Source organism: Carassius gibelio, chromosome B24 (genome assembly GCF_023724105.1).
Source record: "Carassius gibelio isolate Cgi1373 ecotype wild population from Czech Republic chromosome B24, carGib1.2-hapl.c, whole genome shotgun sequence".
Taxonomy (NCBI): Eukaryota; Metazoa; Chordata; class Actinopteri; order Cypriniformes; family Cyprinidae; genus Carassius; species Carassius gibelio.
In genome coordinates, this window is record NC_068419.1 from 16,784,321 (window position 1) to 16,809,850 (window position 25,530).

At 42.6% G+C, this 25,530-nt stretch overlaps 1 protein-coding gene across 1 annotated transcript in view; it reads left to right on the plus strand.

Annotated features, from left to right (window-relative positions):
* LOC128013577 (collagen alpha-1(XVIII) chain-like) overlaps nucleotides 1-19,406 on the plus strand; it is a 63,884-nt gene extending 44,478 nt beyond the window's left edge. Inside the window, exons 24-42 of the mRNA XM_052596682.1 lie at nucleotides 747-809; nucleotides 1,209-1,274; nucleotides 1,728-1,763; nucleotides 2,450-2,494; nucleotides 2,646-2,702; nucleotides 4,340-4,408; nucleotides 5,963-6,004; nucleotides 7,117-7,138; nucleotides 7,977-8,027; nucleotides 8,120-8,145; nucleotides 8,230-8,292; nucleotides 8,574-8,718; nucleotides 8,901-8,968; nucleotides 10,006-10,134; nucleotides 10,209-10,253; nucleotides 10,360-10,422; nucleotides 12,767-12,964; nucleotides 14,516-14,625; nucleotides 18,604-19,406. Coding sequence (XP_052452642.1) covers nucleotides 747-809; nucleotides 1,209-1,274; nucleotides 1,728-1,763; nucleotides 2,450-2,494; nucleotides 2,646-2,702; nucleotides 4,340-4,408; nucleotides 5,963-6,004; nucleotides 7,117-7,138; nucleotides 7,977-8,027; nucleotides 8,120-8,145; nucleotides 8,230-8,292; nucleotides 8,574-8,718; nucleotides 8,901-8,968; nucleotides 10,006-10,134; nucleotides 10,209-10,253; nucleotides 10,360-10,422; nucleotides 12,767-12,964; nucleotides 14,516-14,625; nucleotides 18,604-18,844 — 1,539 coding nt within the window. The 3' untranslated portion in view covers nucleotides 18,845-19,406. The remainder of the gene's footprint in view (nucleotides 1-746; nucleotides 810-1,208; nucleotides 1,275-1,727; nucleotides 1,764-2,449; nucleotides 2,495-2,645; nucleotides 2,703-4,339; nucleotides 4,409-5,962; nucleotides 6,005-7,116; nucleotides 7,139-7,976; nucleotides 8,028-8,119; nucleotides 8,146-8,229; nucleotides 8,293-8,573; nucleotides 8,719-8,900; nucleotides 8,969-10,005; nucleotides 10,135-10,208; nucleotides 10,254-10,359; nucleotides 10,423-12,766; nucleotides 12,965-14,515; nucleotides 14,626-18,603) is intronic.
* The last annotated feature ends 6,124 nt before the right edge of the window (nucleotides 19,407-25,530 follow it).

The following is a 25,530-nucleotide window of genomic DNA, read 5'->3' on the forward strand; positions in this document are numbered from 1 at the left end:
GCTGTTATCATATACTCATACGTTTAGCCATAGTATTCCAACTATTATTTTTCATTATATTTCTCATTGCATTTAATTTCCCAAACTACTCTCATTCTATTGCAAAAACACAAACAGAAAGGCTGCAAAAAGATGAGCGTGGAGATTACAGTACAATAGCTGCTCAAAACCACACGCTCGTTTATTGAACGCACAAGAATATAAACACACTGTGGTTTAATTGCATCATTTACAATAAGTAACCAAGTTGCCTGTGGAATTGTGTTTTAAACAATTACGAAACATTATCTTTGGTTTATTGCGTAATTTCCATGCACTGACGAGCAGAAGTGAAGTGAAATAAACAGAGATCTGCGCAGCATGTAAACAGAGCAGAGCTTTCTGTTTCAGTGTCAGTGCTTACACTTCTTTAGATTTTATGCCACAATACACAAATTCATTAGAGCTTCCAATCATCTGTGCGGTTTGAGATAATAAGCCAGACTCTGCTTCACAAAAACACTCTATATTGTGATGGTCTCAGTGGAACATTTAACTACAACAATTACTGGAATTCAGTAAGTGTTTCAGCATGAAATTAAGTATATTTTTAAGTTAATGTAAGTAATTACAGTTCAAAGCCTTGGGCTGAGGAGCACGAATATTTGTGTGGTTTCTGCACTTCAGAAAATGTTTAAATCTACTTTTTGGGTTAATTATCTTACAGCAGTGGTGACAAAATGCCTTTTAATGTTTTATTCCACCAGGGACCAAGGGGTCTGAAGGGTGATACCGGGGCCCCGGGGGTCCAGGGGTCTCCAGGATTAAAGGTTAGTTCATTGTAGATGTGTATGTAGTGCAGGGGCCTGTGTGTTAAGAACTTTGAACTAGCAGTTAGCCAAGGGGTAAGAAGTCTTATTTTTTTATTTATTTAAATTACACCAAGCTACATTTGTATGTAACTGATAAAAGAAAAAAGAAAAACATCAGATGACCAACTTTTAAGACAAGTCTAAGCATTGTATGCAGTTGGCCACAGTTGTGAAAGAGTGTGTATGTGTGTGTGTGTGTGTGTGTGTGTTTGTGTGTTTCAAACAGCTGCAGAGGCTTGTGTGTGCATCATATTCTGATTTCACACATTATCATCAGAAGTTTTTGATGTTGCTGAATATGAATGCGAGTGTGTTTTTAATTCTGCTGTGTGTGTTTGGCATGAATTGCTGCTGTAGGGTCAGAAAGGCGAGCCGGGGATTGTGTCTGGAGTTCATGCACCGCAGGGACCCAAAGGACTGAAGGTCACCCATGACTTTAACCTAAAGACTATAGAATATCCAAGACGTGTCCCTCTATATTTGTGTATAGTTTTGAATGGGGAAAAATGCAATGCTTAATATGGCAGCTCTGTTGAAGGAAGCCCCGCCTTCTGAGTAAAAGAGCCAATCACTAATCAGTAAAGTCAGCGCATCACTGCAGCTGCCAGAAGTCCTGGTTTAGGACAGATCTACTGTCTGATCTAGCTTGATAATGAGATTATTTTTAACACTGTCTGAGTATAAGGAACAACATTTATGAGGCAGTTGATGTCAGATATTATTGCATTATATTGCATGACCTAGAGGCATTTCAAATATGGCCGCCGAGTGACATGACTAGTCTTAAAGGGACTTTAACTGCTGCATTACTCAAAACCAAACCTTTCTGAGGCAGACGGGATTTATCTGCATTGATTTGATTTGTACTTGTCACAGGGAGATTGTGGCGTTCCTGGACCTCCTGGTCAAACGGTGAGCAGCAGATGCTGTGACTTTCACTCTTATTATTATACATTATGAATGTTCCACATGAAAGTTTAAAGGGAACATGTTTAATTAATCTCTTCAATTAATATGATAAATATTTTTTTTTTTTCATTATTCTCCATGAATTTCATTTTCTGACATTCCTCCATCACATCATCCATTTTTTCTTCTAGAATACATTTTCTTAAACTTAAAGCTTTAGTCGAATATCTCAGTTTCCAACATCATAATTTTTCATCACTACAAGAAATTACAAAATCAGCCAATCAGAACACACTTGTGATATATACACCAATGTGAAGAGGACCAATGAGAGTTTACAGTGGGCGGAGCTACACAACTCACAAAACACAAGTTTTGATGCTTTTCTGCAATTCTTGAAACAGATGTTGTTACTAAATCTCTCTCTCTCTCTCTAATATATATATATATATAAAGAGGAGAGAGATAGATCAGATTACATAGAGAGAGAGAGATAAGGTCATGTTGTTTATGCACTCAGCAAGCCAGACCTGTTCATTCATTATATCTGGTCTAAACTCTTAATCTCTTAACTCTCTTACTATTAAAATTCATCTGTGTTTTTCTCTTTCCGGTGTCTTTGCTGCTTCTGTTCAGAATATTTAGGGAAAGTGTTTGTGTCTCTCTGACTTCTGTCTCGTCTCATCCAGGGCCCTGTCGGACCGAAGGGAGAGTTTGGGTTTCCAGGACGACCGGTCAGTTACTTATTAAAAACATGAATGCTCAATAAACAGTTTATAATATCTGTCATTAACAGCATTAGTGGACATAACATTATATAATTACATTATAACACTTAACAAAATTAACAGTAATGATTCTGGATGTGATGCTGTGTTTCTTCAGGGTCGTCCAGGAGTTAACGGCCGTAAGGGTGAGAAGGGAGATTCTGTCGGTTTACCTGTGAGTTATCTCATGTGTCCCCAAAAAACTATATATAAAAAAAACTTTAGCAGAAAAAAAGTGAGCGTTCATACTTTCAGCAATTTCTACGGTTTTGGTTATGAAAGTATTTTTCAAATTCATCTCTCATAATTTTTCACAGTTTTAACTGCACATATTTTAAAATGGAATGTCACAGATTACTACAGTACGCGAACGTTTTAATACATTATTGCTTAATATGTGTGTGAAGTGGCACTTCAGTAAGTAACTAGAAAAATAAACTAGACTGTTGAGCTCTCTGTTTCTCACACCTGTTCATGCCTTTTCCAAAAACATGGGACTTGCTGTAAAGCTGTAAATGTGTTCACCCTCAGGTCATCTGAGATCAGGATCAGTTTGTTTCTTCATCAGGTTTGTAGAAATGTGTCACTGCATCAGTGTCTCATCAATGGATGCTCTGCGGTGAATGGGTGCCGTCAGAATGAGAGTCCAAACAGCTGATAAAAACATCCCAATAATCCACAGCACTCCAGTCCATCAGTGAACATCTGGAGAAGACAAAAGATGAAACACATCCAGCATTAAGATGATTTTAACTCAAATACATTGAGTCTATAATCCATAATAAACATATCCATAAAAACATATTTTGCCCAGAAGCAACAGTGTGATGAAATGATGAGATGGATTCAATAGCAAGTAAGAGAGTTTTATTAATAAATGTGAAACAGGGATGATGATGATGATGATGATGATGAAAACAAGGAAGCCAAAACTCAGTGACACAGGGACGCTGTGGTACAGCCCAGTCCGGTGTGAAGATCCGGTGGGGGGTGAGTGAAGACAAACGACAAACAGGAAGTTGACGGCGGTGATAGTCCGGGAGATGAAGATGACGAGAGGGCAGACGTGCAGGACAAACGGACAGGCAGCGAGGAAACTCAACAGGCGGGAAACAGAACAGACATCCAAACAACGATCTGACAAGAGACGAGGAGAAAACAGAGACACTAAATAGTCAGCGCAGATCCTCTTTATCTGGCGTACTGATTAGTCCTGATTGCAGAGCTGATGGGCCCAGTGATCGGCGGCTCCACCCACATCTACACAAACACAGACAAGAGAGAGAGACAGCGAATTCATGAACCGTGACAAACAGTTGTTGGACTGGAGTGGTGTGGCTACCTTTCTGAACATCTGATGAAGAAACAAACTCATGGCCTGAGGATGAGAACATTTACAGAGGGGGAGACACTGCAGACAAAAACAAGTTTAGTTTTTTATAATTGTTTTATTTTTATTTTAAGACTAGTGGAAATTATAATACATATTTTTATAGCCCATCTTCTCTAAATGAGTGTTTCTTCTACACTGAGCCATACATCTCCACTTTAGCAGCACTCACACACATCTCTTGTTCCTATCTGTGAGGGATTGTTCAAACATAAATTGCTTGATTACATACATTTTGTTCCCTAAAATGAATTATTTAAAATTTACATTCCAAGACTCTCTGTGAAAACATTTGTGAGAAATATGTGAAAAAGTGTGAGCAGGTGTTTAGAAGCAGTTTTCTGTCTGGTGAGTAAGAAGTCTTTCAGCTGTAGATGTTGGGTTGATGATATTAATGGTGTGTGTGTTGTGTTTGTGTGTAGGGTGTTCCGGGGCCCCCGGGGCCCCCGGGGCCTCCAGGACGAGCGGGACCCTTCAGCTGTCCGACAGCAGTGAGTCTGTCTCGTCTCTGTCTCTGTCTCGTCTCTGTCTCTGTCTCGTCTCTGTCTCTGTCTCATCTCGTCTCTGTCTCTGTCTCTGTCTCTGTCTCCGTCTCGTCTCTGTCTCTGTCTCATCTCTGTCTCGTCTCTGTCTCATCTCTGTATCTGTCTCTGTCTCTGTCTCTGTCTCTGTCTCTGTCTCATCTCGTCTCGTCTCTGTCTCTGTCTCTGTCTCTGTCTCATCTCGTCTCTGTCTCTGTCTCTGTCTCCGTCTCGTCTCTGTCTCTGTCTCATCTCTGTCTCGTCTCTGTCTCATCTCGTCTCTGTCTCTGTCTCTGTCTCATCTCTGTCTCGTCTCTGTCTCATCTCTGTCTCGTCTCTGTCTCTGTCTCATCTCTGTCTCGTCTCGTCTCGTCTCGTCTCGTCTCGTCTCTGTCTCGTCTCTGTATCTGTCTCTGTCTCTGTCTCTGTCTCGTCTCATCTCTGTCTGTGTCTGTGTCTCTGTCTCTGTCTCGTCTCTGTCTGTGTCTCGTCTCATCTCTGTCTGTGTCTGTGTCTCTGTCTCTGTCTCGTCTCTGTCTGTGTCTCGTCTCGTCTCGTCTCTGTCTCATCTCGTCTCTGTCTCTGTCTCTGTCTCTGTCTCTGTCTCCGTCTCGTCTCTGTCTCTGTCTCATCTCTGTCTCGTCTCTGTCTCATCTCGTCTCTGTCTCTGTCTCATCTCTGTCTCGTCTCTGTCTCATCTCTGTCTCGTCTCTGTCTCTGTCTCATCTCTGTCTCGTCTCGTCTCGTCTCTGTCTCGTCTCTGTATCTGTCTCTGTCTCTGTCTGTGTCTCGTCTCATCTCTGTCTGTGTCTGTGTCTCTGTATCTGTCTCTGTCTCTGTCTGTGTCTCGTCTCATCTCTGTCTGTGTCTGTGTCTCTGTCTCTGTCTCGTCTCTGTCTGTGTCTCGTCTCGTCTCGTCTCTGTCTCGTCTCTGTATCTGTCTCTGTCTGTGTCTCGTCTCATCTCTGTCTGTGTCTGTGTATCTGTCTCTGTCTCTGTCTCTGTCTCTGTCTGTGTCTCGTCTCATCTCTGTCTGTGTCTGTGTATCTGTCTCTGTCTCTGTCTCGTCTCTGTATCTGTCTGTGTCTGTGTCTGTGTCTGTGTCTGTGTCTCTGTCTCTGTCTCGCCTCTGTCTGTGTCTCGTCTCATCTCTGTCTCGTCTCTGTATCTGTCTCTGTCTCTGTCTGTGTCTCGTCTCATCTCTGTCTGTGTCTGTGTATCTGTCTCTGTCTCTGTCTCTGTCTGTGTCTGTGTCTCTGTCTGTGTCTGTGTCTCGTCTCGTCTCTGTCTCTGTCTCTGTCTCTGTCTCTGTCTGTGTCTGTGTCTGTGTCTGTGTCTCTGTCTCGTCTCTGTCTGTGTCTCTGTCTCGTCTCTGTATCTGTCTCTGTCTCGTCTCTGTATCTGTATCTGTATCTGTATCTGTATCTGTATCTGTATCTGTCTCTGTCTCTGTCTCTGTCTGTGTCTCTGTCTCTAACACACAGGAGCTGTTGCTCAGTCTTACTTTCCCTCATGTGTCTCTAGACCGTGTTTCCAGTCCCTCCTCGACCCGGCTGTAAAACACCTGTGAGTGATCATCATCATCATCTTCATCCTCTTTACACTCACTCTAACTCTGCCCAAAGTAATTTTATTATTATTATTATTAGTAGTAGTAGTAGTAGTAGTAGTAGTATTAGCATTAGTATGATTATTAATAAATATCAAATATTACATTTATTTACTTTTTTAAATTTAGCATTTGAATATTATATAGAAATGTTTTGATCATATTTTATAATATAATTTCATAATATTAATACCCCCCCCCCATTAATGTAGCAGCTACAGTTCACTCTGGAGAGTTAATGCACAACTTTTAATGTGAAAAATGACACTTCCCCTTTAACCCATCAAGTGTAAAGCACATTGTATTTTACATGAACTTAATGGATGTCAAGTGGCAAATATTTGATTTCATACATCATTATGTTTATTAGATCATGCTCCCTTATCTGTGGCTGAGGTCCTTCAGGTGGAGATGACTGAATGTTGTCGTATTGGAGATGTGTTTATGGACTGATACGGCTCATAAACAGTACATTTATAGTTTTGATGTATAGTGTATCTCTCAGCTGTATATTGAGACACACAGAGAGTCAAGGACAGTGATTTCATCGTGAACACATGTTATGTTTGAATAGTGATGCATGCTGTGGATTATTATCTGAAACAAGCTCATCATGCACCTGTGAGTTCGGATCACTCTGTAATAAAACATATGAAGGATGGGGAGCTGTGCATATCCCAGCATTCAGTGCAGATGGTCTATAATCCACACAGACATCTCTGTGGTGCTCAGTTCTGCGTGCTGCATGTCACACAGACGGAAGGATGATCTGATCACGGTGCTGGTGTGAGACTAACACTATCTCTGCTTTGACTGAAGAAGCGTGGCCTGATGTTTGCTTTCCTTCTTGTATTTTTACAGCGCTCTATTTTATTCCTGAAAGAAAGAGTTTTAGATGTTGTGCAATAACAATAACCTGAGCATCATCTCACAAAGAACACAGCTGGCTTTTCATCAGAACATGACAGACTCTTCCATATTCATCCAGCGTTTGTTTTCACATCCAGATGTTGAATGAACACTAGTTCTGTTAACTAACACATACTGGTCTTTCTTTGCTTTTCTTCAGGTAACCAGTGGTTCTATACAAGGTGAGTTTAAGAGTTGTTTTCTTATTATCATATGCTACTGTTTAAAAGTTAATACGAAATTTAAACTTTTATTTATCAAGGATGCATTAAATTGATCAAAAGTGCCAGTAAAGACATTTATAATGTTACAGAAGATTTGTTTCAAATAAATAGTTTAACTAGTTAACTTTCTGTTCATCTGTGAATCCTGAAAAATAAATGTATCACAGTTTCCATAAAAATATTTAATGTGTTCAACACTGATAATAATCTTCATGTTTCTTGAGCAGTAAATCATCATATTATTCTGATTTCTGAAGATCATGTGACACTGAAGACTGGAGGAATGATGCTGAAAATACAGCGGAGCATCACAGAAATACATTACACTTTAACACAGATTCAGACAGAAAACAGATGATTTACATTAGAATAATATTTCATTTGAATATTTGTTTTCATTTTATTGTGTTTTTGATCAAATAAATGCAGCCTTGAGCAGAAGAGACTTCATTAAAAACATTTTGCCGACCCCAAAACATTGAATGGCAATGTTTAATTTTGTTTAATTTTCACTTTTTGTCTCACTTTTCTTTTCTTGTTAAAACACATTCACATTAGAATAATTTCAGATTATGGTTTTGTCAGTGTTCAGTGATTTTGGCTTTTAATAATTGCATGTATATTTTGCACTTTTGTTTTAGTAAAGGCAGACTGTATGCTTTCTGCAGTCTGCAATATTCAGAAATAACAATTATTTTTCAAATGTTATATTTGAGGTGTTGTGTTTTAGTCAGTATTGTGTGTTTGCTGCCGTGTCTCTGATGGTTTGTGTTGATTGTGTGCTCCTGACCTGTAGAGGGAGCCAGCAGGGACAGACATCTGCCTTCCTCCTCCTCCTCTTCCTCTGGTACACACCTGATCAATCACATCACAGCAGTAAGAGTTCCCTCGAGCAGCTGTTCTTCTGTGTCTCTGATGCTCTGATCTGTTCTCTCACAGGACACACGCTGGGAAACAAAGTCACGGTGAGTGAGATCTGAGACGTTCTCTCACAGATACTGAGAGACAGAGATAGAGCAGATCTGAGGTGATGTGTGTGTGACCGTCAGACTGACCCGGGATCCAGAGGAGAGACCGGAGAAACTGGGATGAGTGGGAGACCCGGTTCAGCAGTGAGTGACACACACACACACACACACACACATACACACACAGACATACACAAACACACACACACACACACACACACATACACACACACACACACAGACATACACAAACACACACACACACACACACACACATGCACACACACACAGACATACACATATTTTTTTATTAATGGATGAACTGTTTCTTTAATTTGACCAGGTCAGGTGGTCAGGAACAGTCCAGAAGGAGGGTCTCCACACACAGTGCTGTGAAATGTCTAATAATGTTGGTTTGTCAGCAGGGGGCTAAAGGAGAATCTATCACCGGACCCCCTGGTCATCCAGGACCACGAGGACCCCCCGGTGCACCAGGTTTTGGGAGAATCGGTGTGGCTGGACCTCCTGGACCACCAGGACCTCCCGGACCTCCTGGACAACTCAGACCTGGTGAGAAGTCTTGTATTCTCCCTCATGTTCAGCCCAGTGCGGGTCACTGGAGGTCAGGAGGTTCTGGTGTGTGTTAGAGTGAACGCTCCCCACAGATCTTCATCTGAGCTTGATGAAGGCAAACACTTCTGCTGCTCTCTCACTGTGATATGAGTAGATGCTCAGAGTTGATGTTGTTTCAGGTGTGATGATCCCTGGCCCTCCTGGACCCCCCGGGCCCCCGGGACGAGCTGCTGAGGCCTCCAGCGCCGTGAGTCAAACACAACACTCACAGTCTGATCAATCACTCCGTCATGTGCTTTCATGCAGCTCTGCTCGAGTGAGACCTGAGATCTTCACAGCAGTACATCAGCTCTGTTTCCTGATGCTCACAGCTGGAGAACTCAGCTTCATTCAGAAAGAAAACCCAACCCAGCTTTACTCTCATGATGCATTCAGGTCCACTTTGACCCGGAAGAGATGCATCGTAGTTTAGTAAGGGAATAAAACATTGCAAATGCTTTAAGATCCTCCAAATACACATCATTCATTCATTCATCTATTCATTCATTCATCATGAATGAATTATTTTAAAATAAAAAAAATATTTTACAAATATTTGAATAAAAATAATATCTATGTTTTTTTTTTTTAGAAATAAATATGTAGATTTTATAAATGTGGACTATTGTAAACAATCATGAGGTATTCATTAGAAGGATGTAATTAAACTTAATTTAATCCAATGGGGTTATTATTGATGACTCTACGATATTGATGTATTTATATTTAGGATAGGTAAAAGTTATTGGGAGTGTTTAAATGTGTGATTTGATTTATTTTTAATGAATAAAAAAAGTGGTAAATGTGGTAATAACCCCCCCCCCCAATTTTCCACACTCACTCTTAGGAGATGAGGAGGTTTAAGACATAATATCAGTTAACGTTGTTCCTCAATTCCACTGGGTGAAGGTTAGTGACGCAGATGTTTCTATATAGGGTCTGTCATATATATATATATATATATATATATATATATATATATATATATATATATATATATATATATATATATATATATATATATAATGTACTGTTGAGCAGCAGAACATGCTTCATACAGCTCTGATCTGTGATCAATAACCTGTACAAATTCATGATGATGTTCACCATAGTTCACCAACAGTGAACATGTCACTTACAGAGCACCATAAGCATCTAAATATGTTATACCTTACATATCATTTTGTGTTCCATGGACGAACGAAACCTATGTTTGTATTTGAGTGTATGAATGTTGTCCTGCAGGTCAGGAAGTATGTGAGTGTGCAGGCCATGAGCCAGCAGTCGTCTGCGGTCGAGCGCGGGACACTGTCTTTCGTTACAGACTCTAGTAAACTCTATATAAAGGTTCCAGGAGGCTGGAGAGAGGTTCAGGTAACTCTCCAGATCAGATCAGATCAGTCCTCATACTCTTCATATTTCACAACTAATGAGGTGTTGTTCCTCAGCTCGGCGGGATGATTGAGATGTACCCCGTCCTCTCACAGGATGATGTAAGGACTGCATGTTTACATCTTATCCAGCACATTATATTGTCTTCATATGGAAACTGTGAGTCATTTACAGCGAGACTGTTTGTGTTTCTGTGTTGATCTGCAGGCTGAGCCCCTGATCCTGAGCCCACCGCTCCGTCACACACCCAGAACACACACCAGAAGCACGGTAAGCCTGTGTGTGTGTGAGTGTGAGTGTGTGTGTGCGTGTGCGTGCGCGTGCGCGTGAGTGTGTGTGTGTGTGTGTGTGTGTGTGTGCGAGTGTGTGAGTGTGTGTGTGTGTGTGGAAGAAATGCTTTTACACAGCAGTAAAGGAGCTGAGGTGAATGAGCGCTGGAGTCATTTACTCTGGCTGTGATGCATCTTTACCAGAGGCGTAGCTCCACGTTTGATTTGCTCTGTCAAACTTTGTGTAACCCCTCTCTCCCGGGTCCTCTCTGACGCTCGAACCCGGGTCTCCAGCATGGGAGGCGGACGCACTAACAAGGATGCTAAATGGCTACAGCCACTAGCGTCTGTCGCTAGTGCGTCTCTTGAGATCGGAGAGTGAGGTTTACCAACACTGCACTACACACTGGCTTCCGTTACACTCACCCCCCAAACCTCACTCCCATCCGGGTCACGGCACCAATGCAACCCCTCTCTCCTGGGTCCTCTCTTACTGTCCTCGCAATCGCTCTGAGCAGGGCTCGAACCTGGGTCTCCAGCATGGGAGGACGCACTAACAAGGACGCTAAATGGCTACATACACTAGCGTCTGTCGCTAGTGCGTCTCTTGAGATCGGGGAATAGCATTTCTATAGTAATGGTACGGTTTTATGATGATCACACAGAGCAGTGAGTGCGAAAGGTTGTCATAATAACTTGTAAATGCTGCGCTGTCTATTTTTGCTGCACCAGTAATTAACACTATAATCAAATAGAATGCACTATAAACATGTTTACCAACAGAATCACAAAAGTAGTGAATAAAGATTTCTGCTGGACTTGATTCAGTTAAACACACAGAAGCAGGCACACAAACACATTTATTAATCTTAAATCTTACTGAAAATGGCTGATTAAGCAGTTTATATTCTGAATAGGACTGTCAGTAGATTAATCATTTTAATCTAATTAATTACATGCAGTTTCAATTAATTGATCACATGAACTGCAAAATAAATTTGACTACAAATACCCACAGAAGATTATTTATAGCTACTTTTTGTGTTAAATGAGAAGTAGACTTTACAGATTGTAGCTTTAGAAAGATATATTTGATTCCACATAAAATGCATTCTACAAACATTTAGGCTACAACAGCTTAACATAAACCATGGATCCTAATAGAAGATAATTTTTGAAACATATTTTTTTTGTTCATACGGTAAAAGTCACTTCTAACTAAAACATTTTCGTTACCAACCATCTTTAAAATATCATGTTTTATGTTCCACAAAAGAAAGGTTTGAAACAACATGATGAAACAATCAAAGTTCTACCAGAAAGACTCGGGAGATGAAGTGATGTAACGAAGCATACATTTATTGACAACTCAGCAGGCATAATTATACATTTCTTTGGCGGAAGCCTTGGTTCGTAATCCGAGGGTAGCAGACCTGCATTTCCTGCCTGAAGACGAAGGCAGGGGCGCAGCCGACCCCCCTGGAAGGTTAGGACAGGACCATCCTGGTGGTGGTGGGGAGGGTGGAGGTTGTTGTCGCGTCGGCATCTGCGAACTCAAACATGTGTAAGTACGATGTTTTATACCGAAGTATAAAGACGTGATTGGACAAAGGTAATTAGTGACGAAGTGACTGAGTCTTCCTGGCAGAACTTAGGCTAAAGCTTCCATTTTTATTTTTTATTATTTTTGGACACTTTTGCTACAATTATTGGACACTGTACACAATATTAAATATAATGTATATAATGTGTGTATATATGAGAAATATTAAATTTTCAAATCTCAAAAAATGTATATCATATAATATATCCGTGCATTTAAATTAAATTGATATTTGCTGAAAACAGTGTGGAAAATACGTTTTTTTGAGCAGTTTTAGACTAGATTATGGTGCGGTCCATCTGCAGTTGGTGAAGCTGTGTGTTTGTGAAGAGAGACACACTGTGTGTTTGTGTGTTTGTGTGTGCACGCTGGAGTGATTATATTATTCTCAGTTCCTCCGCCGATGATCATTCAGAAGCACGTCTGCCAATGACAATAGTTCGGTTTACTAAAGAAAGAAAATCTCTCCCAAACTAATACTGCAAACTATTTGGGGAACCCTCTCATTTGAAACATTACTATATTAGAGGATATAATTAACAGCAGAGCCCAAACTACTGTTTATGTTCACATATAATACTCAGACGCAGATGAAATGTTTGACTGTAACCCAGCAGCAGCAGGTTTGTTCACAGACTGACGCAGGATCAGTTTGAGAGAGTCTTCTGACAGTAGTGAATGTGGATGTGTGTGTGAGCTTACACTGTGCTTCTGTGTGTGTGTGTGTGTGTGTGTGTCTCAGCTCAGGTTAGTGGCTCTCAACACACCGCTGACGGGAAACCTGGGCTCCATCCACTCGGTCAATAAACTGTGCCGGACTCAAGCTCAAGCCATGGGCATCAGAGACGACTACCAGGCCTTCCTCTCACACCACCTACAGGACCTGATTGACACCGTGCAGCCCATGTACCGAGCAAACATGCCGATCGTCAACCTGAGGGTAAAGCAGCTTTCTGTCATTCTCACGAATAATTTAATAAATCATGAATGCTGTGACATTTCTTTGTAAAGGAAAGACGTTTGTGTTTTATTTAAGGCCTGTGCTCAGCTATAGTGAATAAAGTGAGTGTTGTGAGACATTTGTGACCTTACCTGGAGCACAAAACCAGTCTTACAGGTCCATTTATCTTCTTTATTGAGATGTATACATCATCTGAAGATGAATAAATCATCTCTCCAGTGATGTGTGGTTTGTTCGGAGGACAATATCTGTCTGATATACAACTATTATAAATGTGGAATCTGAGGGAGCAAAAAAATCTGAATATTGAGAAAATCATCTTTAAAGTTGTTCAGATGAAGTTCTTAGCAATACATATTACTAATCAAACATTAAGTTTTGATATATTTACGGTAGAACATTTACTAAATATCTTCATGAAAATGATCTTTACTTAATATCCTAATGATTTTTTGCATAAAGAGAAAAGTATAATTTTGACCCATTCAATATAATGTTGCTTATTTCTACAAATATACGTCTGTGACACTGATGACTGCTTCTGTGCTGCAGGACACTGATGTGTTTTGTTCTTGATGTGAATAGGGCTTAAAGGGATAGTTCACCCAAAATATCAAATCATTTAGTCTTCCTCATGCTGTCCCAAAGCACTCTTTCTTGAACACGGTGTGCTGTATGTTTGATTTACTGATAACTTTCCTCTCTAGTGAGCTGGAAACCCTGCTTCGAGACGAGAACTGGATCATTTCAGTTTAGAAACAAATCATTGTTTTGTGCAGCAGATCAAATGATTCACTGAACACGTGAAAGATTTGATTTGTTTTAATGAAGCAGTCATGAACTCAAGAAGAGCAAAGGAGGATGTCAAGATTTCAGTCAGAAGAAACTTACACTATTGTTCAAAAGTTATTAAGACATTAACACTTTTATTCATCAAAAATGCATTAAATTGATCAGAAGTGACAGTAAAGACATTTATGTTACAACAGATTTTCATTTCAAATAAATGCTGTTCTTTTGAACTTTCTGTTCATCTGTGAATCCTGAAAAAAAAAAATACATTACCGTTTTCACAAAAATATTCATCAGTACAACTGTGTTCAACATTGATAATAATCAGAAATGTTTCTTGAGCAGTAAATCATCATATTATTCTGATTTCTGAAGATCATGTGACACTGAAGACTGGAGGAATGATGCTGAAAATACAGCGGAGCATCACAGAAATACATTACACTTTAACACAGATTCACACAGAAAACTGATGATTTACTCTAGAATAATATTTCACTATTTGTGCTATAGTTTTGATAAAATAAATGCAGCCTTGAGCAGAAGAGACTTCATTCAGAAACATCCCAAAATATATCCAAGCCCAAACTTGTGAACACTAGTGCATGTATTGATCTGCACACGAAGCTGTTAAATCATTCTGTTATTGTGTGTTTGGAAGCTTTAAAGCCTCAGTTGTGAGTGTTGTGAAGAGTCTGGTGTTAGTGAAGGGCTGTAATCAGAGTCTGATGTGTTCAGGGTGAAGTCCTGTTCAGGAGCTGGCACAGCATCTTCTCCAGTCATCTCCTGCGTCCCGGCGTCCCGCTGTACTCCTTCGACGGGCGAGACGTGATGAGCGACCCCTTCTGGTGAGTCTCCTGGAGTGGTGTTATGCACGTTTTAGGCAAACAGCTGCACGTGTCTGTGTTCAGTCCTGTCTTTCTGCCTGACGAGCTCAGACTCTTGTGAAGATCTGCTCTGACCACAGTCCAGACGACTCTGGCTTTCAGATTCCTCCACCCCTGACTTCTATTTCTGGTTCTGTGTGTATGTGTATTTATACTCCAGGCCGGTAAATATATCCTGGGATGATCCGTGACAGAGGAGCAGTAATTGTGGTCAGCTAGTAGCTGTTTTTAGCTTGTTTGTGAGGTTTGTGGATGTCTCTGGCGCTTCTGTGTGAATGCAGGGAGCAGAAGAGACATTTCACAGAGCAGCGGTGTGCCATAAAGCCTTCATACACTCTTAAAAACAAAGTGCTTCACAGCGATGCCATAGAAGAACCTTTTGTGTCTGAATGGTTCCATAAAGCACCTTTAACATCTGTAGTTCCTTTCTGTTTCACGAAAGCCTTTTTGTGGTGAAATAAGGTTCTTCAGATTATAAAAGGTAAGAGAGATGGTTCTTTAAAGAACCTTTGACTGAATGGTTCTTTGTGGAACCAAAAATGGTTCTTCTGTGACATCCCTGTGAAGAACCTTTTAAGCATCTTTATTTAAAACCTCCCATCACTTGCATTTTATCATTTATCACTTTTATTATTATGGTAAAGTGTTCATTTTGACAGAATATTGTCAGGGAGGAACTCAAGTGCAGACAGGAATCGGGTTACACAGAGGATTTATTATATACAAAAAGGGGAAAAACAAAACCCACGAGGGGGAAAACAAGGGCTAGGGTAGACACTAAATAATTTAACAAAAACTGAGTAGCCAAGGAAAACAAGGACTCTAAACAGGAGAACACGAACTACAAATAAACACTCACTGCTAGACAAAAGACTTCTTTGAGGGGTTTCAAGGACAAGATATCTCAGGAGGCTGACCGGTAGGAACACATAAGTTGAACAATGAACCGACGCAAGACAGAGCACACTAGGAGATCTAAATAGGGGAACAATTAAGACATGACAGGTGGCACAGATAGCAATCACGACACGACTAGGATAACAAGGGGGGCGGGGCAAGGGAACGAGACAACACAAGCACATGGCCCAAAGACAAGGCCATGTGCTTGTACACAAAACACGGGTCTGCCATGATCCTGCCTCAAGACTAGGAAAAATCAAGGACACGAGGGCAGAATCATGACAGAACCCCTCCCTTAAGGAGCGGCTTCCAGACGCTCCTCAAGGGAACATCAAACACGGGACATGACTGACATGACAGACTAGGACACAGACACAAACCAACAAGACATGACAAATAATAACAACGGCAAACATGAATACACAATGGCAGGGTTAGGGTGGCAAATCAAAAAAAACAAACAGGGAAGGGGAGGAGGCGGGATCACAAAGTTCATGGGGGACAGACCAGGGTGGGTGGGGCAGGAGTCTTAGGAGGGCGGGCCGAAGGCTGACGACGAGGGGTCCGGGCAGGTCTGGGTGGTGAGGGGTGGGAAGGGGTCTCGGGACAACTGACAGAGGACCTGACAGGAGGGGTCACAGGACAACCTCTACAGGACGAGGGGCTACATTGACTGGACGAGGGGCGACAACAGCTGGATGAGGGACGACAACAGCTGGACGAGGGACGACTATATCAACGGGACGCGGGGGGACAACAGGACACATGACGACATCAGCTGGACACGGGGCGACAACATCAGCTGGACACGGGGCGACAACATCAGCTGGACACGGGGGGACCACATCTACTGGACACGGGGGGGACCACATCTACTGGACACGGGGGGGGACCACATCTACTGGACACGGGGGGGGACCACATCTACTGGACACGGGGGGACAACAGGACACGGGGGAACAACGGCTGGACACTCTGGATTTCTGGGGACAGGGTCAGGGGACAAGACAGGACTGACGGGGACTTCTAAAATTTGAACAAGACGTACAAATAATCTGAGAAGGCTTTAGCAGCTAGGATAACTGGCATCTCCTTACGAGATGAGACAGACTGTACTAGAGTCTTTGCTGCAGAGTCGGCCGCGGCTCTCTCCTCCGCTCTCACGACTGCAGACTTGCATACAACTCTCTTCTTTGCCGGCTCGGGCACGCCAGCGCTCACCGCTGCTGGCTCGGGCACGCTCACCGCTGCTGGCTCGGGCACGCTCACCGATGCTGGCTCGGGCACGCTCACCGCTCTCCGCTGCTGGCTCGGGCACGCCAGCGCTCACCGCTGCTGGCTCGGGAGGAGACAGGGTCACAGGACCGGCAGGCCCCTTCTTCTTCCTCTTCCTCCTTGGGCACGGTGCAGAGGCCACAGCTGGGTCAGAGGCGGGTTGGGGGAGTTTGGTCTCGGGCAGGGCAGACTCGGACGCCGAAGACTCTGAAGCTGATTCCCATGAAGACCGTCTCCCTCGCTTGTTGGGGAGACTGAAGGTAGTGGGAGGTGCCTCAGGATTTTGGGAGGGACTTGCCTGATCCCCCAGGGTTGCCACGGCCAGGACACGACACTCTGGGATCGTTGGCAGCTGGGTAGGTGGAGGGGACCTCTGTGGCTCCTCCTGGGAGATGCTCTCCCACAGCCGGGCATAATTTTGGAGGATCCATTCCCCCTCGGGCGAGTATGGGAGGGTGACCCCCTTCCTGTCGGTGGGGGATGACATCCAACATTGACGACGGAACTCCAACAGGTGTTGGAGCTCGGGGGACCTCCTGCCTGCTGAGTTCCTTTTTGGTCGGTTCATTCTGTCAGGGTTGGCAAGGGAGGAACTCAAGTGCAGACAGGAATTGGGTTACACAGAGGATTTATTATATACAAAAAGGGGAAAAACAAAACCCACGAGGGGGAAAACAAGGGCTAGGGTAGACACTAAATAATTTAACAAAAACTGAGTAGCCAAGGAAAACAAGGACTCTAAACAGGAGAACACGAACTACAAATAAACACTCACTGCTAGACAAAAGACTTCTTTGAGGGGTTTCAAGGACAAGATATCTCAGGAGGCTGACCGGTAGGAACACATAAGTTGAACAATGAACCGACGCAAGACAGAGCACACTAGGAGATCTAAATAGGGGAACAATTAAGACACGACAGGTGGCACAGATAGCAATCACGACACGACTAGGATAACAAGGGGGGCGGGGCAAGGGAACGAGACAATACAAGCACATGGCCCAAAGACAAGGCCATGTGCTTGTACACAAAACACGGGTCTGCCATGATCCTGCCTCAAGACTAGGAAAAATCAAGGACACGAGGGCAGAATCATGACAAATATATTGATTCAGTTCTAGCCTTTTGACTGAAATGCTATTTAGTTTTAGTCGTGTTTAATTACATTGTTATTCATTGAGCATTTATCTAAAAAGACCAAACTCATGATATGTTCCTGGAGAAACCATCCATTTGATGAATGATTACAGACACAGATTTAATGTCTGTATTTATCTTAAAATTAGATCAAATTAGAAATAAGCACATGGTGTGCAAAATGTTTCTTTTAAATATTCTTAAAGAATTTTAAAATAAGTAATGTTTAAAAAAAATACACTTGAACATCAAACTAAAATATTTCAGAAAACAAAGCATTCCACAAATAATGTTTAAATAATGTGTTATTGTGTCATTAAAGCTTTATTACGTACCGTGAAAGTGATGATAATGTTCCTGTAAATGTTAAAGTTTCTGAGAGTGTTCGTGTCTCTTGTTTTTGTCTGGAGGAACCCAGGACTGGAGCTTTGGTTCTTCAGCAGGTTTTGTGAAGCTGAATGTCAGATGTTGTGTTTGCTCCACACTTTCTCATGATGGTTCATAACTATATGATGCTTTATTGAATTGGTGGTGAATTTATATGAATGATGCAGCATTCATGTGTGTGTGTGTGTGTGTGTGTGTGTGTGTGTGTGTGTGTGTGTGTGTGTGTGTGTGTGTGTTCAGGCCTCAGAAGGCGCTGTGGCACGGTTCTTCAGAGAGAGGCGAGCGTCTGTCCTCTCTGAACTGTGAGTCGTGGAGAGCGGGTGACATGGCCATCACCGGTCAAGCGTCGTTCCTCTACAGCGGGTTACTGAACCAGCAGACACGCAGCTGCTCCAACCGCTTCATCGTCCTGTGCATCCAGACCAGCCACGAGCATCAGACCCTGCCGCAGCTCCACAGACGCCTGCAGCACAGATCCTAAAGCCTGACGAGGAGACTGTCTCAGCCAAGCTAGCGCTCTCCAGTTTAACGTGTTCTGGCCGTTCCCAGTCATGGACTGCAGAGAGACGCTTTCTTTATCATTTGGATGCACTGTACTTTATATATTTTATTTTTGTTGTTGATTTTCCTAAAAAAAAAAAGTATTTGTGATCACGTAATTTATTTGTTTCTTATTCTGTTTGTATTTAAAATAATTTCTGTGTTTATTTATACAGTGACCCCACATCATTCAAAATTGAGTATGGATAAATATGTAATTTAACTTTTTGAATTAATTATGCAATTTTGTACATTTTTGGATACTGCATTTCACTGAGATTTCAATCTACATTTACATTTACATTACACAATTTATCTAATTAAAAGATCAGATCAGCATCAGATCACATTTTTATAGATTTTTTAAAGCAAGACAACTGAAGCAGTGTTTGTCTTTTGAATAAATTTTTTTTTCCCAAATTTGATCTTTAAGTACTTATTTTCATATGTGACCCCGAACCGGACCACAAAACCAGTCATAAGGTTACATTTTTGGAATAAATCATCTTTCCACTTATGTGTTGTTTGTTAGGAGGACAATATTTGCCTGAGATACAACTATTTGAAAATCTGGAATCTGAGGGAGCAAAAAAATCTAAACATTGATGAAATCATTTTTAAAGTTTTTCAAATGAAGTTCTTAGCAATGCATAGTACTAATCAAAAATTAAGTTTTGATATATTTAGTGTAGGAAATGTACTAAATATCTTGATGGAACTGTCACAGAAACGCCAGGCTCCAACACCACCCAATCACAGCACACGGCATCATAGAGTACTGATCACACTCACCTGCCCCTCATCAACTTGCCAATCTCCCAGCACTCAAAAGACACGCACACACACACAGTCACTGTCCGGTCTCGTTCGCAACTAGGTCAAGCCTAGCTGCTAACTTCAAGAACTAACCGTGTTCTATACTTACCTACCTCCAGCGATCTCCAGTTACCTCCTGTTCCCATCGTGTGTGTGTGTGTGTCATCTTCCTCCATCGTCTCAAGCCTCCACCTCTCGGATCATCACTTCTCCAAGACATCAAGACAGTTTCAGCACCCATTACTCACTCTTCACCTACAGTTTGTTTCACCATTGCTCACAGCTACCTCTGCTTGTGTCGAATAAACATCATTTCCTGCCATTCTCTGTCTCCGGTGCCTATGTACTGTAACAGAAGACCGGACCAAAACTGATCGGCACAAGTATGAACCTCTCAAACCCCTTCCAGGACCTCGTTGACGCTTTGCGTCGAACGATCACCAGCATTCCATCACCCTCTTCACGAGCGAGCACTTCCTGAAACAACACCACCTCTTCTTCACCTTCCGTGCATGCCAGCCACATGGCCAAACCGGCGCCTTAATCTGGTTCGGCGGAGGATTGCAGTGGATACCTCCTCCAATGCTCGCTGGTCCTGGAGATGCAACTGGACAGTACCCCACCGAACGATCGGAGGTAACCTTCCTAATATTCCAGTTACAAGGTAAAACACTACAATGGGATGATTCTATTTGACCCAAAATAACTCTGTCATCCAGTAATATTCTAGCTTTGTTGACCACTTCAGAGAAGTCTTCAGTAGACCCGCCTGGGATTCATCCATTGGTGAGAAACTTTACAATTTAAAACAAGGAAAGATGACTAAATGAATATGCTCTTAAGTTCAGGACTCTCGCGGCCACAAGTGGATGGAATGAGCAAGCCTTGTTGACCACCTACCGTCAGGGATTGGACCCACAAATGCAGTTGCATCTCGCTACATACAAGGACATCATCGGGCTTGAATGGCTCATTCAACTTTCCATCTGCTTCGCCACTCGTATGCAGTTGTGCCTCGAAGAGCACCAGGGCCAGTCAGATACCAACTTACCCCTCTGCCGTCTAGAGACCATCAGCTCCCCAGAACCAGCCCACGAACCCATGCAATTCATTCCACTCGTCTCACGATGATGGAACGGCAAAGACGGCTGGCCCAGAATCTCTGCACATACTGTGGATCACCGGGGCATATCATCTCCTTATGCCCCATCCATCCTCATCGTCCCTTGCTGAGTGCCATTTTCCCTTCCAAGTATCAGATGAAGCCACTCACCACTGTTGTAACACTTACTGCTGCTGATGTTTCCCTTCCAGTTCAAGCCCTCCTCGATTCTGGGTCAGCCGTCAACTTCATCTCCGGCACCCTCTGCTGTCAGCTCAACCTCACTACCACGGCAACGCCGTCAGCCTATCAGATCCATTCAATAACTGGAAAACTGCTAAGCAGGAGACAGGTTCACCATGGTGTCGGCCCTCCAAATTGGTCTGCTTCATGTGGAGAAGATCCATCTGTTGGTTCTGGAGGAATCCACCGCTGACGTGATCCTAGGGTGCCCGTGGTTGGAGCAGCATAACCCAGTTATCTCGTGGAAGACCGGCGATGTCCTGAAGTGGGGCAACACCTGTTTCCAGAACGGTCTGTCTGGGTTTCCGGTTCCATCCTCTCCTCTACCGGAGCAACTGTCTGTCTGCAACACCTCCATTGAGAGTCCAGTTGAAAAAAGGATAGTAGATATCCCATCAAGCTACGCCCCCTTCAGTGACGTCTTCTGCCCCAAACGAGCCTCCAAGCTGCCTCCACACCGGCCATGGGACTGCGCTATAGATCTGCTTCCAGGTGAGTCAGTGCCAAGGGGAAGGATCTACCGCCGCTCCATCCTGAAAGAGAAGGCCATGGAGGAATACACCAAGGAGGAGCTGGCCCAAGGCTACAATCCGTCCATCAACTTCCCCTGCTGCATTGAGTTTCTTCTTCGTGGAGAAAAAGGATGGAGATTTGCAGCCATGTATTGATTATCACTCCCTCAACAATATCACCGTGAAATTCCGATACCCAGTTCTTCTCATCCAAGCGGCCCTGGAACACCTCCATGGTGCCACTATCTTCATCGATAGCAGTGGCATCCGGATGGATGAGGGGAAGGTGAATGCCATCAGGAACTGGCCAACACCCACTACCATTAAAGAACTTCAATGATTCCTTGGCTTTGCAAACTTCTACCACTGCTTCATCCAGGGTTACAGCTCCATCACCAATCCTCTCACAAGTCTCCTCCGTAATAAGGCCAAGTCTCTGTCCTGGAAGGCCACGGAGGCTTTCAATACCCTGAAAGAGGCCTTCACCATCGCTCCTCTCATGGTCCATCCCAATCCCGACAGGCCTTTAATCGTGGAGGTCGACGCCTCCACCACAGGGGTAGAAGCAGTACTCTCCCAGCAGCAAGGGAACCCCAGCCGACTCAATCCATGAGCTTTCTTTTCCCGCAAGCTCTTCCCCGCAGAGGCAAACAATGAGATCGGCAACCGAGAGCTTCTAGCCATCAAGTTGGCGCTTGAAGAGTGGAAGCATTGGCTGGAGGGAGCTAAACATCCTTTCCTGGTACTCACAGACCACAAGAACCTAGAGTATCTGCGTATGGCCAAGAGGCTTAACCCCAGGCAAGCTCGAAGGGGCACTATTTTTTACCTGCTTTAATTTCTCAATTTCCTATTGACCCGGATACAAGAATATCAAGGCTGACGCCTCATCCCGTTGTTACACTCCTGAAGAAAACCTGGAGGAACCTGAAGCTATACTCCCTGAAAACTACCCTCCTCCAATTCCTCCACCAACGATCCGCCGGGTTGCCTACCGGGCTTGCAATACATCACCAGGACACGGCACACTCCACTCATCCACTCTGCTCACACCTCACTAGGCACTGGCCACCTGGGGGTCAATGAAACCCCCTCGCTGCTGAAGGAATGCTTCTGGTGGCCCAATATGGCATCCGACATCAGAAGGTACGTGCAAGGATGTAGGGAATGCGCCATCTCGAAGAGTCCACGTCATCTACCATCCGGCAAACTCCTTCCTCTGCCCGTTCCTATCCATCCGTGGTCACACCTGGGGTGGATTTCATCACTGACCTGCCACCTTCTAAAGACTGTACCTGTATTCTTGTAATTGTTGATAGATTCTCTAAATCATGTCATCTGATTCCTTTAAACGGACTACCCACAGCCATGGAAACCGAGGAGCTTATGTTCAACCACGTCTTCCAGTACTTTGGCATCCCTGGGGATATCGTTTCCGACAGAGGTCCCCAATTCATCTCCCAAGTCTGGAAAGACTTTCACTCCCTCCTAGGTGTGGCCGTCAGCCTCTTTGTCCATTGAGGATGTTTTGGTTGCAATTGGCAGAGAAATAGGTGCACAAAACATCATGTCTGCTTATAGAATGAATAAAGCAATGGTTGTTTTTCTGAAAGAAGTTGAAATGGTAAATCATTTAGTGGAGTTTGGTTTGACCGTTCACAATGTTTTTATTCCTGTATTACCCCTGTCTGACCTATCGAAAAAGGTAATGTTGTCAAACGTACCCCTGTTTATCTCTGATAAAGCGCTTGAGGTTATTTTAACTTGTTATGGAAAATTTGTTGGGACGATTAAGATGATTCCTCTGGGTTTGAAACATGGCATGTCATTCAGACGTCAGGCTGTTATGATACTGAATGCTGAATTTGCAACGCTTGACGTGTCGGTTAAACTAACGGTGCTTGGAAAAGATTACACTATCTTTAATAGCACTGAGTCCATTAAATATTTTATTTGTGGAAAATATGGTCACATTAAAACAGCCTTTCCTCTGGTTAAATAGGCTCAAACTGCAAAAAATGTAGTTGAATCTAATTCAGAGCAGATTTTGAACGCTCCAGGGAGTAGTGGTCCGTCTGAAGCAAATAGTGAAAGTGCAGCGCCCGATCCGAGCGTGGAAAGCCCTGCGCTTACTGACATCAGAGAGCAGTTGCATCAATGTTGTAGTGTTGATATAAATGATACTATTGCTAAAATAGCTGATGCTGGACAGCGTGGAACCAGCGACAGTGGGCAGGCTGTTGTTGAGTTAGAGCAACTTAGAGAACAAGATCGGCCTATAGTGAGTGATGGCTTGAATGAGACGCAGGCATTAAGTAGTAAAGTGTCTGACACTGATGCGTCAAAATCGCAAGTAATGGATAGTGATTCGGACAGTGATTATTCGATTGCTGATGAATTGTCTGAAACTAATTCACAGGGAAGTATTGTTGGGAGAGTTGCAAAGTCTCATTATTATACTGTGGAACAAATGAATGACTTTTTAAATGCAGCAAAAAAAAACAAAAAACAGAGAAATCCAGAGATTGAAATGTTCTTTGCTGATTTAAGGCTTTTTATTGAGTCCTCGCTAGTTGCCATGAAGAAGGCCACTTTAGATGAACTAGATCATCCTAAGCGCTACCGATTTAAAAAGTTAAAAAAGTGTGAGTGCTGTTAGAAAAAGACAAAAAAATAAATAAATTAAAGAGTATATAGGATTATAGGATTATATTGGATTATGTGTCATTTCTCTTTTTTAATCCTGATGGCATCATTTAACATCGGATCTTTAAATATAAATGGCTGTAGGGATGTACAGAAGAGAACTACTTTAAGTATTTACATCTTAAAAAAGCGGACATGATTATGTTACAGGAAACACATACCGACGCCTTTAATGAAGCCGACTGGACAAACAAATGGTCGGGTAATATTGACCTAAGTCATGGGATGAATCTGAGCGCTGGTGTTGCGTTTTTATTTTCAAAATGAATAAAAAATTATCCAGACTTTCTAGAAATATTACCTGGAAGCTTATTACGTGCTTGTATAACAATAGACAATAATAGTTTTAATTTTTCTTTACATTTATGCTTCTAATATAGGAAATTAACATGTGAAAGTGTTTTTTTTTTTGGAAAATGTTCTGAAGAATTGTTAAAATGTCCTCAGGAGAAAATTGTTATAATAGGTGGTGATTTCAATTGTACTGTAGATCACAAATTAGATCGAAACCATGAGGAACCTCATCCTAGTTCAGCAGGTGTTTTTAAATCTTTAATTAATAGACACAATCTGGTAGATTTGTGGAGAGAGGCTTACCCTCATGTTAAACAGTACACTTGGTTGAAAATGAATTCAAATAAGGTCTCTGCTGCGAGACTGGATAGTTTTTATGTTGAAAAGGGTTAGTAAAGGAAGACTTTATGGCAGTTGTATTTCACCAACATTTATGTCAGATCACCATTTTATTTCTAGGTCTATGTCTGTTCTGTCGTCTAAACCCTATCAGACACACTGGCACTTTAATAGCAGATTACTGCACGATCACATCTTTGTGCACTCTTTTGATATCAGTAGTGAAACTACTGACCAGCGAGAAATTATAGCTTCTGCTATTTCTTTTTATGAGCATCTCTATCAGTCAGAACACTGTGAGGAAGCAGCAGTTGAAGAACTTCTTCAAGGTCTTCCACAGTTGTCAACGACTGAGAAGGAGGAGCTGGAGGGATTTCCAACTTTTTCTGAGCTGTTAAGTGCTGTGCTGGAGCTGAACAGTGGCAGATCTCCTGGACTGGATGGTCTGTCTGCAGAATCCTATAAAGGTTTTTGGAATGTGCTTGGACAAGACTTGTATCGTGTTTTTCTGGAGTCCTTTAACCAAGGTGTTCTACCCTTGAGCTGTCGAAGAGCAGTACTGACTTTAATACCCAAAAAAGGAGATCTTGGATACTTGAAGAATTGGCGTCCTGT